The sequence below is a fragment of the Protopterus annectens genome, chromosome 8.part0 (genome assembly GCF_019279795.1).
Source record: "Protopterus annectens isolate FY-2018-M chromosome 8.part0, PAN1.0, whole genome shotgun sequence".
NCBI classification, from domain to species: Eukaryota; Metazoa; Chordata; order Ceratodontiformes; family Protopteridae; genus Protopterus; species Protopterus annectens.
The window spans coordinates 365,617,453-365,637,442 of record NC_056741.1 but is presented as its reverse complement, the minus strand read 5'-3'; the positions used below and the strand labels follow the sequence as shown (position 1 = coordinate 365,637,442).

At 36.9% G+C, this 19,990-nt stretch overlaps 1 protein-coding gene across 1 annotated transcript; it reads right to left on the bottom strand.

Moving 5' to 3' along the window:
- Positions 1 to 4,664: 4,664 nt before the first annotated feature.
- LOC122808020 (variant surface antigen F-like) lies at positions 4,665 to 17,586 on the bottom strand. The gene is made up of 3 exons (XM_044079010.1): positions 17,409 to 17,586; positions 9,222 to 9,256; positions 4,665 to 4,972 (listed from the first exon to the last, which is right to left on the bottom strand). The coding sequence occupies exons 1-3, from the start codon at positions 17,506 to 17,508 to the stop codon at positions 4,847 to 4,849; spliced, it is 261 nt and encodes an 86-aa protein (XP_043934945.1). The 5' UTR covers positions 17,509 to 17,586; the 3' UTR covers positions 4,665 to 4,846.
- Between the last annotated feature and the right edge of the window lie 2,404 nt (positions 17,587 to 19,990).

Sequence of the window (19,990 nt, the reverse complement as noted above, 5' to 3'; positions counted from 1 at the left end):
TCTGTGTTGGAGGGAAGCCTGCTAGCTTATCAGTGGGAGTGGTAAGTACTAGGTAACCTATCTACCACATAAGGAGTGATTTCTGGCCCAGAAATTGTAGTTATTGACTGTTTGGGCAATTTTTCCATATCTTTCAACTTTCCGATTTAAAAGCCGCATTTGCACTTGTTTCTTCCTGCAACTAGTCTAGTTCAGATAGAGATTCATAGTTTTAGCACTTGAATTTACTTATTCTTGTTCAGAACATGTTGTAAGCACTAAATAAGCTACAAATCACTACAGCACTCAACCTTCCTCATTACCTAGAGGAAAACAGTTTTTGTACTTACTTTCCTCACTTGCTTAAATAAAAACAACTCTTGTACTCACGTTCCTTACTTGTCTAGAGGAAAATAGTTTTTTATTCAGGCATGTCCAAGGGTCAGCTCCCAGTGTTCTTTACTGTCTATCTGATGAATATGGGCATCTTGGGGCAATGTAGCAATTACCTCGTGTACACAGACAACCCTCTCCTCCTACCACCAACACTACAACCTGTGAGAGATGCACTTATTTAGCCAAACTGGAAGTAAAGCTCTCTCCAACCAAGACTGAACTTGACAATCAAGAGGAGAAGGTAAACACTTGTACCACACCACACTCATCACACTAACAGTACACCACCAAAATACACACATAGAAACACAAAAACATTCGCCAAGGCTCTCAATAATAATCTGCTCAAGCAACAGAGACCTACAATGCAGAAACGCAAGCAACCTCCACCCCCCAACACAAACTAAATGGCACACAGCCCAGAGACTCAGTGTGCCACTCAACCACAGTCCATAAGGCAAAACAACGTACCCAACACACTAGTCATTGGTGACTCTATAGTCAGGTACACTGATGTTCCACTCACCAGGCTAAACAAGGAGAAGGTTACTGTCAACTGCCTGTCAGGTGCCAGGATCCACCACAAAACCCACGCACTCAGGTCACTCCACAACAAGTACAAATTGACTCTGTCATTGTCCATATTAGTGTGAATGACCTGAGATGTACCTCCCTGAACTACATGAAAAAAGATCTTGTAGACCAGACAGGTATAACCCTAGCCCTGAGTAGCATCCTGCCATCACCCAGAAAGATACTGCAGTACAAGGACAAATGATTGACTTCAACAATTATCTAGGCTTCTGGTGTCATTCTAAGGGGATCCAGTATCTGTCTGCCTGGGATGACATGGTCGACAGACCACGATGCTTTGCCAGAGATGGCCTGCACCTGTCACCCCTGAGATTCCAGATACTTCCTAAGGGTCTTGCCGCCCCTATAGTGCATTTTTTAGGCAAGGTTTAAATGAAAAATTCACCACCATAACAGGAACAGGCAAGCAAAAACTGAGGGTGATGTTACTCAATGCTAGAAGTCTAAATCTCAAAATGCACTCCCTTGAGGCACTCCTTAAAATGGAGAACATTGATATCTGTGCAGTGACTGAGACCTGGTTCAAGGCTCCAGAGAGCATCTCTGTATTATCAGACTATAACTCATACCACACTTTTCAGCCACCTAACCTGGACCAGAAGACCAAAGGCGGAGGTGTGTCCATATTCATTAAGGATATCCACACTTCCAGGCTAGTTGCTCAGCATAATGCATCCGAGGTTATCCAAGTGCAATTAACTCTGGGCAAAACTGCAATCCAAATTGCAGCTTGCTACAGATCCTCTCCCATGCCCCAGCATTCCCACTCCTCTTTTCTTGATATACTGGAAAATATTAGCATTCAATCAAATACCTAATAATGGGCGATTTCAACTACCCCACCACTAACTGGGAAAACTACTCATGTACCAACTCCTTCACTGAACACTTTCTGGAATTCATAAATTCCAATGCCCTGGATCAAGTTATCCACACCCCCACCAGGGGGAGCAATATCCTAGACCTAGTCATTACCAACATGAGTGACTGGTCTTCCATACCTAAAGTCAACTCATCATTGTTCAGATCCAACCATAAGCTAATCAACCTAGATATTGACATCACGCCCCCACCCCCATTAAGGAAACCATAGTAAAAAATTTCTCCAAAGCCAACTTTATGCTTCTTAAGACAGAAGTGGTGAACTTCATGACACCCATGCAGATGGACAATATAGTTATGACTGCTGAATCCTACAACACTTACACAAGTGCATGGATTGTGTTATCCCAAACAGAACCAAGATGCTATCCTCCAAAAAAAGAAGCCAATCTGGTGGTCCCCTGCCATAAACAAACTCTACAACAGAAGGAAGAAACTGTTACAGAAGAGAGTAAAATCCCATGAGTGGAAGAACTCCCTGGTCAGCCTCAGTAAGAAGCTAAGATCACTTATAAGATCCTCCAAAGCTAGCTATGAAAAAAAATTGTCACTGATTCTAGGGACAACCACAAAGCATTCTATAGCTATGTCAAGAATCTCAATAGCAGCACCCAGATCTGCTCTGAGTTACAGCACAACGGCATAAAAATTACAGAACCAACTGATATTGCCAACATCCTGGCAGATAGGTTCAGTACTAACTTTACCCCACTCTCACCCCCTAAAGGGTCCATATCTATACAGGAAGAATGCAGAGTCCCTGTAATCATAACTTCGCAGGTAAAAGCTGCACTCTCTAAAGCCAAAAACACAGCATTCATGGGACTGGACAACATCCCAGGCTGCGTTTTACACAAAATTCGTAACAAATTGCCTCCCCACCTAAGCACCATGTTGAATCATAACCTCATGTCAGGCTTTTTGCCAACTGAATGGTGCACAGCAACAGTTATCCCATGCCACAAAGGGGGAGCCACCACTGATCCCAAGAACTATTGCCCTATTAGCCTGACGAGGCTGGTCTGTAAGGCCATGGAGCATATCATCATGGAACTCATAAACAAAGACATTGGTAACCTCCAAATTCTGGAACCCACCCAGTTCAGGTTTGTGAAAGGCAGATCATGCCTCCTGAATCTGACTTGACTTCTTTGAAGCAGTCACCAAAGCCGTAGACGAGGGTAAGGTGGTTCAGACAGCCTATCTTGACCTGACCCAGACTTTAGACAAAATACCCCATTCTGGAATTATTGCTAAACTCACTAAACCAAGTTTAAATCCCTATGTCACAAGATGGGTTGCCAACTGGCTCACTGACAGAACCCACACTGTAAAAGTTGCAGACTCCAAATCTGACTTCAAACCAGTGACAAGTGGACTACCACAGGGTTCAGTCCTAGGACCTCTCCTGTTTGATATCTACTTCTCTGAACTACAGGCTAACACAGCACAGAAGGCCTTTGGCTAGCAAAGTTTGTAGATGACTGCAAATTAGGAGCCATAGTCGAGTCCCCAAATGATGTGGACATCATATAGAAGGGCCTCACTGAGACAGATGCCTGGTGTCAGAGCCATGGCCTCAAGCTCAATGCCAAATATGCATTTTCACCCCCTCTGGTAAAAACTCTGCGCCCATGACTACCACATAGGTGGCAGTCTACTTAACTCCAAATGTGTGATAAGAGACCTTGAGACCCAGGTGGACAGTAGTCTATCCTTTGATAATCACATCACCACAGTAGACAGGAAATCCTTCTATGTGGGACACCTCATCACAAAAGGGATCTCATCCAGGGAAAAAGAGGTCATTGTTCCACTCTACTCGACACTCATTAGACCCATTATAGAGTACAATGCACCTTTTGGAATGCACCTCACAAGGTATCTGCAGCAGCTGGAAAGGCCACAAAATTACCTCACAAAGAGGATTACTGGCCTCAAACAGATGACCTACACTGACCATCTCAAAAAGCTCCAGATTTACTCTGTAGCATATTGCCTACTTCAAGGTGATCTCTGCCTAACATATAAAGCTATGTCAAACCCAGAGCTGTTGGACATGCTACACCTAAAGAAATCCCAATCCCTCTGAGCTACACACTCTAGGGACCTAAATCTTGTCACCACAATAAACAGGACATGCTGGAGGGATAGAATCCTGTTCCAAAGACTTCCCATACTTTGGAACAAGCTACCCATCTATGTCAAGCTAAGTTCCTCATTAGCACTCTTCAAGAAAAATCTTAATGAGTGGATGGGAAATAGGAAATACACCCCGGGGATCACGTCTGTGGCTCTGCTCAACATGGACACAGGAAAATAACTTTCTTGGGTGGCATAAGCCAGGGAACCTTGTTGGCTAGGCTTACTTAGGTCCTTGGGCTGATAGTCTAGTACCTACCTATGAACCTATGAACCTATGGGTGACTCAGGAGGAGTGCCTGATTAAGTGACTTGCTCAGAGTCATATAGTAGGCAATATAAATGGAAGAAATAAAACCCTGTACCCTGTACAATAGGGAGCAACTCATTAACAGCAATTAATCCTCTGAGTTAACTACTATGCTGTTTGTAAATAATGTTTTTTAATGTTTGCATAAAAGGACATTAATGCATCCCAAGTCTTGAGAAAGGGCACTCGACTCTGTTGTTCCACTTATTTCAGATTCCAGTTTAATGATATCATTCATTGTGAAAGAACTCTTGTCATTATAAGATTATGAAGTTATAATACTGGCATATAACATTATGGCTTTAGAAAAAAAGTAAAATGCTTTGTGATAGTTTAACAAATAAAGACAAATATCAACAGGTTTGCGCACAGACAGGTTTTATTGCACTTGGATAAAATGACAGTGAGTAGAGCTGGTAACACCTCCAATGCTTAGGACTGCTTAATAGTATTGTCATGTAAGGTGGTTACTGCCTGTAACACTTACATGGTGATTAAATGGTGGGTGACAGTCTCAGGAGGGTTTTCTCACTGACAGTGATGTCAGTTCCCACTTTCGTTGCTGTTGTCACTTTCATTGCTGGCGTCACTTTGATAGCTGGCGGGACTTTCGTTGCTGTTGTCACTTTCATTGCTGTCCTGTTGAGGCGGAGGAGTTACAGGGCTTCCCTAAGTATAAAATTAAGAAGGAAATGTTAAAAACTTGCATAACAAAACATTGCCTGAAATTTAAAGGGTATGATTTTGAATCTCTCAGACTTGCACTGTAATTATTGTTGAGCAGATTTGTAAAAGAAACTATAAAGATCACAGTTCTGTTTGTACTTAGACATGTTCATCATCATTGCAAAGTGTGCAATCTAGGATAATATTGAGGAACTTGGCCCGATTTACCCAGGGCATTCTTTGGTTAAATGATCGGTTCTGAATCATAAAGTAGGCAAATGGAGATTGAGACAATCAAACCCTAAACTAAATGAAGCAGCTCATTATCAGCATACAATCTTCTAATTGTCAATTCCCAATTGCCAGATGGATATGAAGTACTGTTTTCTTTCTGCTTCTAAATTAGCCTTCAGGCATTTTGGTTATGAAACTGTTTTTGAGGATGCATTTTTAGATAAGAGTGTGATGGGCATTTTTTCTCAGAATATCCTTTCTATTATTGTACAATGACAATAGGACTCAGTCTAACTGAAAAAATAATGGCAGAATACTAGTTTTCAAGTTTTAAAATTAATTAAGGATGGTCATATTTTTACAGAGATGAAGCTGTCTGCACTCTGATTGTGGAGTGTTGCACTGACTACTGTTATATGTTCATGCTAAAGTCACACAACCACTGTAACACAATTCTTTCTTTTTCCTTGAGATGATGTTACTGTTTCAGAGAAATACAAATGAGAGTTTAGGATTAGTTTGTAGATGCATTATGAAATAACCACAAATTGGAAAAATTTTAACCATGAATTTGGAACTTTTTAAGTATACTACAGTATAGTACAATACTTCTGGTTTCCTTGGATTTCAAGGTATCCAAAGCAGTGTTGTAGAGAAAACACACACACACACACACACACACACACACACACACACACACACACACACACACACACACACACACACACACACACACACACACACACACACACACACACACACACACACACACACACACACACACACACATTCTGCTATCCCAGATTGAAAAAGAAGTGAGACGTGGTTTATTATCCTTTTTGTATTACTAGTGCAGAAATAAGCACATAAATAAATAAATATGTTCTGATGTTTCAGTTGGACTGAAAATAATATGGTCTAGTCTGTCCAGTATTAGAGAATGTCTTTTGATTTTTTTCTAACGTTTAATGACTTGTACGTAAACCTTGAAATCACATAATTTGAACCTAGATACTTCCAAACTGAAAAGAAAACCCCAGGCTGGAACACATTGACTCAAATGATATTCTGGGAGGATTACCATATCATACTAAATTACTACATAACTAATAAGGCATAAGGGGATGAGCAATAAAAAGAGTATCACACTACCAGGTGTGATGTGAAGCATAAGTCCAAAGGCTGATTGCCTTAGTGCTTCCTGCAGGTGTAGTAATATCTGAATAACACACATTCTTTACTGCATTGTTATGCTTATAAAATGGATATCATTATTTTTACAATGTGTTTTTTATATATACATTAAAGTTTAAATAAGTAAATTAACTAGTTTTGGTATCAGAATGATTTACTTGGTATTGCATTTTAGTGGATTAAAATGGGTTGCCATCTTCATTTAAATTCCATTTCAGGGTCTCCATACCTTTTTGAATCTTGGCTACTGAAAAATCTATAACTCATTTTTTCCAACTGCAGTTTTGCAAGTTTTTACAACTACATTTTTTCTCAGTTATTACTCAGTGGTATGCTATTTTCAGACCAATTTATTTGACACAGCTGAGTCATCCTTAATGAAATATTCAAGGAAGTGTTTTGTGTTTATTTTTGCACTATGAAGGATGTGTTGCAGGATTCAACAAGTTAATTTGAATAATCATATTATGTTTTACATTTCGGTAGCTTTATACATCTTGGAATGCAACTAAAACTGCTATAAGAGAAAACACACACACACACACACACACACACACACACACACACACACACACACATTTTTTTATTGAGGAAGCCTATTTCCATCTCCAGGTGGGGGTCCTTACTTATATGTACCAATTTCATGGTTCACAACAGTGGAGAAAAGTGAAAAAAAAAAAAACAACACAGCTTAACCTGGTCTCTTACACTTTACTTCATGTGTTAAAGGAAATATGCAAAAACGTCTATTTTGCCTATATTCATCAGAGTGCAGGATGTATGTTGTGAGGCTCAACTTTGTAATAGTCTGAACAAGGTATTGATATTTATACATTTAAGAAATGTTTAAGTACCCATAAAAGTAAAATAATTTTCTTTCATAGCTTATATTTACTGTTGCGATTTTTTAGTGATGCATAAAAGGAGGTAGAATTACTTTGTTTTTATGTTTCAGTTTAAGGAAATCATGCATTCACACTTTAAGGAGTTCATGCATTCAGGGACCATTTAAAAATACATATATACTTTTTGGCAAAAATCAGCTATTCCATTGCTCAACTGATCTAAACTTATGTATTTTTACAGTAAGAGAGATTTATTTTAATTATTTGCCGAATTTTTTTCACATAGCTACAAATATACCAAATGTAAATTGTCTTAGTAATTGTATGGCAAATTAGGATTGAATACTTTTTCCTCCTTCATTGTAACAAAGGTTGGTTGGTCTATGCAACCAGCACAGCTCATCCCAGCAGAAACATGCACACATTTCCTCATTGACTGGATTCCCTGGTTGTATTATAAGTGTTTTATGAACCAGGAAGAAACCAGTTAGCGCTTAGCAGTGCAATGTGAAAGGCCCACTAGAAGATAAAAAGAACAGAACAATAAGCAGCGATGTCTTCCTCAGTTGTCCTACATTCCTTACTATCCTTTGCCTTATGTTTCCTCATCCATCTGTAATAAACTCAGAGTCCTTGCAGCATACTTTTGTCTAACTCTACATAGCAACATGGTTGTATACCATTACTTTTCTCATGTTCTATTATTCCATGGAATAGGGTCTGCATTGGTTACCCCCTCAACTATGTATTACCTTTCAAGTCTTCCTTTTGGTCTGTTTAGGCCTACATGACTGAGTTCCTGCATTACAGTCCTGATAACGGTCTTGCAAGTTCCCAAAGCATGGTTGGAATCCTCTGGTATTTGGGCTTTTTGTCATTAGTCCCCTCATCTCTGAAGCCTTCGTCTCCATTGGTTGTAGGAATGTTCCACTTTCTCTGATATTAGAAGGTCCTTCAGAGAACATTTACTTGAACTAACATTTCACTCAAGTTTTTATCCTTCAATATTTCTAATTAAGTATATTATAGCAATATGCCATCCTCTTACTTGAATTTTTATCTTTTCTTGACTTGTATACACTGTCATTAGTTTTAATCTCTGTGATTTTATCAATATCAAGACATTCTTTTAGTTAGTTATTTTACTTAATTGTTCCATAATTCTTTGTCCATTTTATTATTTTGTTACAGTATTTTTACTGTTTGTGTTATTTGTTTTCATTTTATATATTTTATTGTTGTACTGCTTAGGAAGGAAGCATTTAAATAAATATGAACTGGAAAGACTCTTCATTATGTCATTTTAACTTTTCTTCTTAGCTACTAATATATGTAAATGCAACCTGCTAGGTAATGTCTGACATTCATTCTCAGGTTTGTTATGAAACCTTTTTGAACTTCTGTTCATAGAAGTAATCTCTAACATCTGTATCTATAAACCCCTGCTTGGTGAGTTACATTTATCATTCCTAGCTGCTGAGCACCCAGCCTTCCTTGATCTTCTACCTGTTAGCAAAACAGGTGACTCCACAAACACTCAAACTAAAGAAATAATTTCCATCAACAAATAAATAAGATACACTGAGGGACAGACTCTTTACTGAGTGCTTCATCATCTCTGCTATAATATACTATTTATAATAAAATAGAGTGGTATCCTCACTTCTTTTAAGGCAAACCTTGAAACTTGGATGAGTTCTGACAGATTCATGCCAGACCTGACTTGTTTTGCCCTTCTTTAGGCAAAAGGTACCTTATGAATATTAACAATGTGATTATTGGCCATAGACTGACTCTGCCTTGGAAATCCAATGAATATATGAATCATAGCAATTTAGGGGAATTCTCATCTTACTAACGTAGGTGTACTACACATGATTTTTAGGTTATCTGCATTACTCAAATCTGTATATGTGTACAGTTCATATATCAGTTTCATTTTTTACATTGTGAAAATAAGCAAAGAAGGTAATACTCACTGTGCCTGGAGCCTGGGATGGTGGAAGAAGACTCCCTGTAAATGAAACAAATAAAGAAAATGTCAAAATCAGTGAAACAGACACTCAAGTGTAATGACATATGATTTATCAACAGTGAACAAAGCAGACACTCGAGTGTAATGACATATGATTTATCAGCAGTGAACAAAGCAGACACTCGAGTGTAATGACATATGATTTATCAACAGTGAACAAAGCAGACACTCGAGTGTAATGACATATGATTTATCAACAGTGAACAAAGCAGACACTCAAGTGTAATGACATATGATTTATCAACAGTGAACAAAGCAGACACTCGAGTGTAATGACATATGATTTATCAACAGTGAACAAAGGAGACACTCGAGTGTAATGACATATGATTTATCAACAGTGAACAAAGTAGACACTCGAGTGTAATGACATATGATTTATCAACAGTGAACAAAGCAGACACTCGAGTGTAATGACATATGATTTATCAACAGTGAACAAAGCAGACACTCGAGTGTAATGACATATGATTTATCAACAGTGAACAAAGCAGACACTCGAGTGTAATGGCATATGATTTATAACAGTGAACAAAGGAGACACTCAAGTGTAATGACATATGATTTATCAACAGTGAACAAAGCAGACACTCAAGTGTAATGACATATGATTTATCAACAGTGAACAAAGGAGACACTCAAGTGTAATGACATATGATTTATCAACAGTGAACAAAGCAGACACTCGAGTGTAATGACATATGATTTATCAACAGTGAACAAAGGAGACACTCGAGTGTAATGACATATGATTTATCAACAGTGAACAAAGCAGACACTCGAGTGTAATGACATATGATTTATCAACAGTGCACAAAGTAGAAAAGTAAGACCCTGTGTTCTCTCAGGCAATTTATATACCTAGAGTCCATCTTTCGTAGGGGTGATTCTATCTTTGTTCATATGTACTATGCTGAAAGATTATGTTTGCCCACAGATAGTTACAGCATCATGCCAGCATTTTGTTAGGTTAAACAGTGATTAATCACATGCTGTTTAGTCAACAGGGAACTAATTGCAACTAAAATGTATAATTCCTTAGGAGGTTGTAGCCTCAAAACAGTGATACTGCTGAGATCAAACAATACATGAAATAGTTAATTTGTGCAAAGGGTCAAGCCCTCTTGCATCTGCTGTTGTCAGTGCAAGCCCTTATACTCATGATCCTTAAATGTAACTACTCTGAGACTGCACAACTCAAGATGAGAATGGCAGAAAACAAAAATAGAACACACCTCTTCCCTCTCCTCTGACTCTAAAATGCAGTTAATATGCAGCACAGGCAACCAGTACAGAAAAATGTTGAGAATGGGAAACTTGCAATCTTCCTGTTTTAGTCTTCTGAGACTCACTGTTTCAAGGTAAGATAATACATAGGTTTCCCATTTTGCTAAACTTGTGTGTTAGATGTGCACTTATTTCTTATCATGATAGTAATAAATGTACTCAAAGAATCAATCCTTACATATATGCAGTCAAATCATATATGTTGCTGTTATCAGAGTGGCAACAAAGTCACATTATTCACTTTCCACTACGACTACTTCATATTTTAGCATTTCAGTCAGATGTAACAGATCATTTTGCAAAAACATTATGAAACTGAACTGCAATTAAAGAACAAAGTATGACGATTACTGCTATAATTTAATTATATGTTAAATGTAACTGAATAATTTAGTCATTAATATAATAATAATGTGGTTAAACTCTGTCATTACAAATAGTACTTCTTATGAAGTTTGCATAAAATGAAGGGCACAGCAATGGATTGACATTATTAAGTAAACAAATAGATAAGTAAAGATAAATATAAATCAATTGTGGATCTGGACAAAGTCATAGACTTTGATATTGAGATAGGGACGTAAATATAGATATATATGTGGATGTTGATGTAGCTGCTGTTATAAATTTTGGAAACGTTCAACACAAAGGGCACATCTAGTTAGAGATAGAACTGATATAAAGGGAAAGTCATTATAACGTCAACATACTTTCCTTCTTTCAGTCAAATGGACTGTGAATTGAAATTTACCTTAACATAAAAAAAATAAAATCAACAATCAAGGGATAGTGATGTTGGCAGTGTCCCTGTTTAGGTAAAGTCATATTTAAGGCTGATGAGTTATGTAGGCAGTATAGGATGAAACCGATAGATTCTGGAGGTTTCAGCAGACATTTTCTGACCAAGAAAAAAAACTAGAGAAGAAGAGGCGCAGGAAGAAGCAGACATATAATACTTGGAAATGAGTATCATCGCAGAAAGCATGGATGTATTTTTCACTGGGATAGTCCAGTTAGGCAGAAAGTTACCTCTTGTCAGTGGAGATCCAGGGATACAGAGGTATAACTGAACGAGATTTAAAGGTATAACTGAGAGCAGCAGAAGAAAGGGTCATTCCAGTTAGAGAAAGTGGCTGAAGGAAGACTGCATATAGATGCTGCAACAATGGGAAACAGTGTACACTCAGGAAAAGAGTGGGGATCATCTAGGTTGTTTTACTTCAACAGAAGAGAGACATTTGTGGAATTTTTGCACATCTGTAAAGATGGATGAGGAAATAAAAATATAAATGCATTCTGAATAGTTTGGGTGCCAAGGGGTGATGGGAAGTTTACTTCATGTGTCCTTCGTTTGTATATGATCAAGAGGAATTTAGATATTTTTAGTGAGTAAATTGTGAAAGATTTCCCACAAAAAAAAAGAAAGAAAAAAAGGTTTTGCCATGAGTAAAATGTTTGTATATTTAGCATTGGGTGAAGGTTGAGAAGAAAAAAATATACATATGTAAAATAATGCTGAGTATGACAGGTTGTTTAAAGAAACATATCATAGAGAAGTGTGTGAAAGTTAAAGAAGAAAGTCAATAGATTCAAAAGCCAACAATAAAGTAGGTTACAGAAATAATGAAATGAACATAACATTTTGGGGTACTGGGCTTGAAGAAGGTATGTTGTGAAGAATAGAAAAAATGTGTGATTGACACTACCCATGTGAAAATGTGAAATAGGATGGCTCTAGGACAGGAAAAAGTAGATGAAGGAAGTTGGGAGCAGAAAATGCAAACAAGTATAACCCATTTTTATAAGGTCTGAGGGAAGAGAGAAGAAAACAAGTACTTAGGGTAGAAATAGGACATAAATCAGAAAAGAGGTAATAGTCAGGTTAGATACCTTGAAGAGTTAGCTATTGATATCGGGAATGGAGGAGGTCACATATTACAGAATTATGGGAGAAGTAGTGAAGGGTTACCATTCCTGATCAGGAAAAATAGTATGTGAGCAAATGTTTCAGCTGTTTGCAGTGCTCTTAATTTTTAAACTTTTTTATTCTGGTTACATGTAAAACAGAGATAGTATATGGGGTTAGATACTGCTATTATGATATGAAAGAGCTGAAATTAATCTGGTTAATATTTTAATGTATGTAAATATGCAGTGCATTCTGAATGGAACACTAACAAATAATAATTTGTCAATCTCAAATGTTGGTTTGCAGAGCACAGGTAGCTCTGCATTAGGGTACAATTGAATAATGAGATGGCAGTAGTAACAGCAGTAGATGTTTGAATCACAAAATGTCATGAAGAGTAAAAAAAAAAAACCAGGTAATGTATTCCTCGGGCCTCATTGAGGCACTCTGTTTTATGAATGTTTTGTGGTTAAAGTGTATCTGCATGACATCAACAGAGTGGCCTCATGTATGTAAAACTGTTTATTGCATCATTTTCACTAAGTTAAATTTATTGAACAAAAGTACTCGTGTGTCATTGTTTTTTTTTTTTTTTTTTTTTTAATTTGATTCAATTCATTGCTTGGTTGGTTGGTCAGTTGGTTAGGATTTTTAATAATTTTGTGCAGTTAAGACCATCTTTTTATTTATTTTTTTTTTTTGTATGAAAAATATCTGGAACACAGTATTTAAGTAGCATTAGGGGTTAACATTGCAATTATGTAGAAACATTTCTACAAAAGACAAGTTAACACTAACTTAAGCCTGGAAGAAATTTCTGCATATAAAAAAGTGCATGTCTGTTCCTGACTTTCTACACGTGTTTGCAAAATAAGCTTTCGTTTCTATTTAAAGTATGACATGCTGTCTTGTAATTCTATTAGACATTCTGAGATGGCCTTCCATTTGCGAATCCATGCTACATTACCTTGTGATTCACGTTTCCAGACCTTTTAAAACTTATCTCTTAAACAGTGATTCTAGGCATAAATTATGGTGTGTGAATCAGTACACACTATTTGTATTGCTGATGTTAAAGTGTGTCTGCAAACTGTTGTGTTAGTATAGCATAAATGCATGCCTCTCTTATGCACTTAATTATTTCTATATTTGCTGATATTTTGCTTTAGATTTAATTGTGCAGTATGTATTATGCTGTTGATACATGTATTTAAGCTTACTTTATTCTGCTATATAGCTATATAGCTATTGATTCATCTAGCGACAGTTAAATAATGGAGTTGCTAGTTTTTATTATGCATCTGAGAAACGGCTAGCCAAGACATGGAACATACATTTAACAGTGTATGAGATAGAAGTACTTATACACTGTCTCTTGAGACAAGGCCTTTACACACAGCCTCTAAAATTACCATAAAGGTTGTAAGAAACACAGATTACACATTATCTGCAATATGCAGTACAGGACAAACATATAGATCCACATATGCTGAGGTTGTTAACAGTACTCTACCAAAACCATAACTGGAAAGCCCTCTCAGATGCAATAATTAGAATAAGTACCCTCAACAACCTCAAAAACACACTAGCAAAGAAACAGCTTCAACAATACCTTCAGCCTCAACTCACACTGCTTCTGGGCAAAATCCCATAAGGCATGCCAACAGACAATCCCAACATTTTGGTCATAGGAGACTGCATTGTGAGGCACACTGATGTTTCACTCATCAGGTTGTGCAAGGAGATGGTTACGGTCAGCTGCCTGTCAGGGACCAGGACTGGGTCATTGAACAACAAGTACCAGTGTGACTCAGTCATAGGTCTACATAAATGATATGAGATGCACACCCCATGGACTATATCAAGAGAGACATGATGGAGTTTCAGGCTATATGTCCCAGGTTAGTATGAGTCAAACACTGAGCAGAATTTTATCTTCACAAAGGATGATGCCATAATGCAAACAAAAATAATTGATTTTAATAATTTTCTTAGTTTTTCATGTCATTCAAAGGCGGTACAATATTTGCCAGCTTTGAAAGATATGGTTGACAGACAATGATTCTTCACCAGGGATGGTATATACCTGTCCCCTCTAGGCTTTTGACAATTGGCTAAAACCTTGTCAACCCCATAGTGCCTTTTTAGGCATTGCCAGCCTTGTAAACCATCTGGCATAGCAAAGCCAACCCAGTATAATCCTAAAGTGAGACTGCTCAATGTCAGGATTCTGAATAAAAATTAAGCTCTCCTTACCTTGGAGAATGTAGACATCTTTGTAATTTCTGATATATGGTTTAAATCCATTGAGAGAATCCTAGCAGTTCAGGGCTACAATGCCTTCCACACATTTAGACCATCTACTACACAGAAATAAAAGTAAAGGTCCCAAGTTGTGGATGCAGCCCAAGCCAAACTAAACCAACCTGGGGATCCAAGATGTCCCAGTCAGGCTGAACTGAATAAATGCTAAAAGTATTAGCTTGAAAGTAGATTTTGTTTCTGGATGGAGAGAGAGAACCTTAGCTTTTATCAGGAATTTCCAAAGTTTTCAGCTTAAATTCCATCATGTTTTGAAATAAGTCAATTTGAGTCAGTATTCCTTTAAAGAAGCTTTATTTGGCTTAGCACTTCATCTTGTATACTTCATCAGATCAAGAAAATACTATAGTAATACTGGCTAAAGCATTGTTCTTTTATCCTAATTTCAACAAACATCAATTTCAGAGGATCAGTTGTTATGACTGGTTTTCATATTAGCCTTTTAATGGGTTGTAATTTAAGCTTCCCAATTGTTGTGCTTCCCTACTACTAATTTGCATAGGGTTTTCAGAATTAGACTTTTAATCGACTATAATTGAAGCTCAGAGATTAGCTGTGCTTCTCTACTATTAATTTGCATAAAGTTTTCAGAATCCTTCCTATTTAGTCGGTCTTTCCTCACAACAATTGTGTTCCCAGCTCCTTTGCTTTACATTTATCTATATCTAACTTTGTTCTTGGTTTTTGAATACAAAAAACAAACATGTTTTTTTTCTCTGCTTTTAATCAGTCCTGAATGCAATGCCTTTACAAGTTCCTTTTAGAATCTTAGAATATATCACATCTGAGCCTTGCACCTTCTCTTTCATTAGTCCATCTAACACATTTTTACTACTTCCTGAATCATTATATCCTAATCTTGCTAATCTTACCTTTAGCCTTGTTTCACCCCCTTAACATGGGTACAGTCCCTCTTTTACATTGGTAAACGTTAGTGCAGCATATGCCTTTAGTAGTTCTGTTTGTTCCTCAGCTTTTGCCTACTAAGTGACGTTTGTCCGCAGCTTTAGGATATGCCAGTGAATGACTACAGAACAGTTTCTGTTACAGAGGAATATCCACAAACAAATACATGATCAGCACACTGCTTCAGGTCAAAGGTTTAATTGGTACCTGAAATTCACCCTAGTCATAAGAGCCTTTAGAAATGATTATGTGCAGAACTATACATTAATGGAATTCATAAATTAGAAAGGGGCACACACTTTCTAAAAATAAATATACAAAGAAAGCAGAAGCTGACAATAAAAGAAGAATGCTCAGTGGAGACATGAGGAAGTATTTTCAGTATAAAGGATTGTAAATTACTGGAACAGCTTTATAAAAGATACAGTAATATCGAACACTGTGGAAGAACTCAAAAATCTATAAGATGGATTTAAGGAAATTAGTTCATTGGATGGAAAACCAAAGGAAGAATAAAGCTGGCAGCTAAGCAAGATTTTCATCATATCACAAAGACAGGAAAAAGGGCAGACTTGATATAACAGCTAGTACTTGCCTGTCATTAAAATGCACATTTACATGTTTGACCCTAGATTAAGTGGTAGAAAAAATGAGTTGTGAGAAATTATAATACCAAAATGTGTGAAACGTGCATGCTAAGGAAAAAAAGCGTTATGTTTTGAAATGAAAATTTAGCATGTTTTGCATGCATGGATGAGTGAGGTAAAATAATTTGTATGCTGGATAAACGTTACTATGAGGTTATGCACTCTCTCTCTCTCTCTCACTATGCACATATATATATATATATATATATATATATATATATATATATATATATATATATATATATATATGTCTGACTTAGTTATAGGCAGAGCTTGAGTGCAATTTGTAAACCCGCAATATTATAATGAACATGGCAAATGGTGTGAGACAGAAGTTCAAGGAAACAAAAGGTAAACAGGGTGTGCAGGCAAAATAAAGGGGGTGATAGTTTAATTTTTGAACATGCATAGCTGGATATGTTTTCATTGGTTGTGCAGCTTCTGTCAAGGAAAGAAACAGTGTAAAAGGTGACCTAAAGAAATAAGACAGCTTGACCCCCTAAAGGCAAGCGCCTAGAAATGTAGCTGACTATGAAAATGAGATAATTTTCACTCATTCATGGATATCTGTTTGCATATGAGAGTACTTTTGATAAAGCTTTCTTACCGTGCAATATGACAATAATACTCTGGCTAGTTTTCACAGGAAAGGTTGTTCTGTACAGTTGCATACAGGTATTTGAAAAAGTTGGAATTATATAAGAAATACACATTTTAGAAAACTTGAGCAGCATTATTGGTATCTTGTATTTTATGATTATCATCTTCACACCATGGCTAAAAAACAAAGCCTAGCTGTGTCCTACAGGTTACTTTCTTAAATTTCAACATGACATAAAACTTTGTTACCATAGTTGCAAAGCACATTTAATAAATGAAACTGGTAAATTAGAACTATCTGAGATAGGAAATCTTAACTTTGCTTTGCAAGACTTTTGGTTATCTGCAGCAACTTCAACAGAAAAAAAAAATCTATATCATACTTGATTTGAAAGTCAGCTATTGTTTTTTGTCACCTTTGTGTTCCTTCACTAATAGCTCACATTAATTGATTACTTACCTGGTTGCATTCTACGTTCTGCACTGTCTTGGCCACATTCTGCTGTCAGTAGAGTTGCAGCTACAACAAGAGCAATGAGCAGCAATGCCTGAGCCTTCATGGTTCGTTGGAGTCAATTTTCACCGATCAACAACACACAGGATAAGTGCTATTGAGTGGAAGATGGAACACTGTGAGGGAAACTTCCCTTTTATAGTAGCAAAAAAGTATGTCAGGCCCACCCAAATTACTTATCTCATGTCATATGAGGACATACAGATTATATTAAATCTCAGGTGTCATCAACACATACAATGCAGCAAAACTATAATCTCAGCCATCATCCCAATGCTAAGCCATCTGTACTTTTCATTGCAACACACTGTCTCGTTGCTAATGTTCATTAAGTCACACACATTTGTACTTTTCCATAATTCCTCATAACCTGATCTATAGTCTTAAATTTGAAAAAAAAAAAAAAACTTCAGCAACTTTAGCATTCACATTTTAGGGATACTATGAATGTAAGGCATCTTCAGCATTTGAATTTTAGGGATATTAGGAATATAAGGCATCTTCAGCATTCTAATTTTAGGGATATTAGGAACATAAGGCAACCAGCATTCTAATTTTAGGGATACTAAGAATGTAAGGCAACTTCAGTATTCTTATTTTAGGGATACTTGGAATTCAAGGCAGTTACAAGCAAGGGAAACATTTCCTTAACTCTTGTAAGCTCGTGCTTATTAGCATTTTTGTACATTTTTTTTTCATTTTTGGTGTTTAGTTTATTCTTAAGGTGCTTTACTACAACGTTATATTTTGCAAGGTATACTATTATTTAGTATGTATATTATTAGTTATGAGGTACTTATAAAATGCTTACACATGCCAAAAGAATATGAGTCTTACATGAAAGTTATTATCAGATTTATCGGTATATACGTTATGCTCCACAAACTATCTTCTGTCATGCTCCTGCCCTCTATGTTATTATTAAAAATTGAGTAAACACTACTGGAATGAACAGCCTTATAAAACAATTCTGCTTTTTTGGCAAAACCTTAACTTTGTCACCTTTATTCAAATGAAACAATTCTAGAGGCCATGGCAGTTTGTTGTGAAATTATGTTTTATTCCTGAGATGTCGACAGATATAAATGTTATGTACAGCTAATTAATCCTTATTTTAGTTAATGTAGATTTTAATTCTAAGCCCTGAAGTTATTGTTATTAAAGAAATGATTAATTAAGTATTTGACATTCAAAAACTGAAATAAGGATTACACACATATAAAGGGTCTATATTAGAACATCGAAGCTGAAAACATCAAACATACAGAACAGCAAATTTTTTACTAGGGAAAAAATTTGCTGTTCCAAAACACATACACACAACACAAGCACACCAAACAAACAGCAATCCACACACATACACCTAAAATCTTACACCTAACCCTACACTAAACTATACACACACCACTAACTATTCACTTACCTTAACCCAAACCCTAACCCTAAGGTCCATCACTATCGCACAGTCACCTCACCTGCGCTCTAACCCTAACTCACCTACCCAGCCCTAACCCTCACGTCCACACAATCGCACACTTACCTGACCTGCTCCCTAACCCTAACTCACCTAACCTGCCCTAACCCTCACGTCCACACAATCGCACACATACCTAACCCGCACCCTAACCCTAACTCACCTAACCCGCCCTAACCCTCACGTCCACACAATCGCACACATACCTAACCTGCAACCTAACCCTAACTAACCTAACCTGCACTCAATCGCACACTTACCTGAACCCAACCTATAACTTTCCACCACAGCGCTAAAAATACCGAAGCAACAGAAATGGACAGCCTAATTCTTTCCCTAGGAAAAAATTGGTTTTCTGTTGCTTCGATATTTTCAGCTTTCGCTGAATAGGTTTCGATATTAGAACATTCGAAGTTTTGAAACTCTGATGTTCTAATATAGACCCCATATAACATTACATCAGTTCTGACTATAAGAATTTCTGTGTCATACATTTTTATGCAGTAAAAAAGACAGAGAAAGATGTACATTTGTATGACACTTCCTCCACAAAAATATCTACTTAAAGGGTTAAGTTTCAGTTAGCTAAGTGTCATTTGGAGGGTGTTTAACAGGGTGTCTACTTCAGAAGACTGAAAAAACAAAAGACTGAAACCCAAAATACAGAAAGCTCAAAATACTGAAGGATGGAATTTGTCCTTTCTTCACTGTTGTGTGATCTTGGAGTTAGTATATATGATTAGCAGGGTGTGCCCCCCACATGAAGGATGCAGGGGGGCTAGCCCCCTACATTAAAAATGTTTTAAGTTTTAAGTATTTTGGGATTCAGTCTTTTGCTTTGTCAGTCTTGTGAAGGAAACCTGTTTAGCAGCCCTTAATCATCAAATTTCAACCATTAATAAACTGCTGTACAATTGTAGAACCTGCTACACATTGATATATAGTAATAAATTCATTTCTGACCCATCTGTAGTATATAAAATATAATGAACCTACCAGAAGTTCAGTGCTCAACAGTATATTCAGAAGTAAACATCCCCTGAAAGAGTTTGCA

Coding starts and splice junctions, on each gene's coding strand:
- LOC122808020 (XM_044079010.1), bottom strand. CDS start 17,508: ATGAAGGCTCAGGCATTGCTGCTCATTGCTCTTGTTGTAGCTGCAACT. Junction 9,257..17,408: donor AGAACGTAGAATGCAACCAG/GTAAGTAATCAA, acceptor TTTCATTTACAG/GGAGTCTTCTTCCACCATCC. Junction 4,973..9,221: donor CATCCCAGGCTCCAGGCACA/GTGAGTATTACC, acceptor TTTTATACTTAG/GGAAGCCCTGTAACTCCTCC.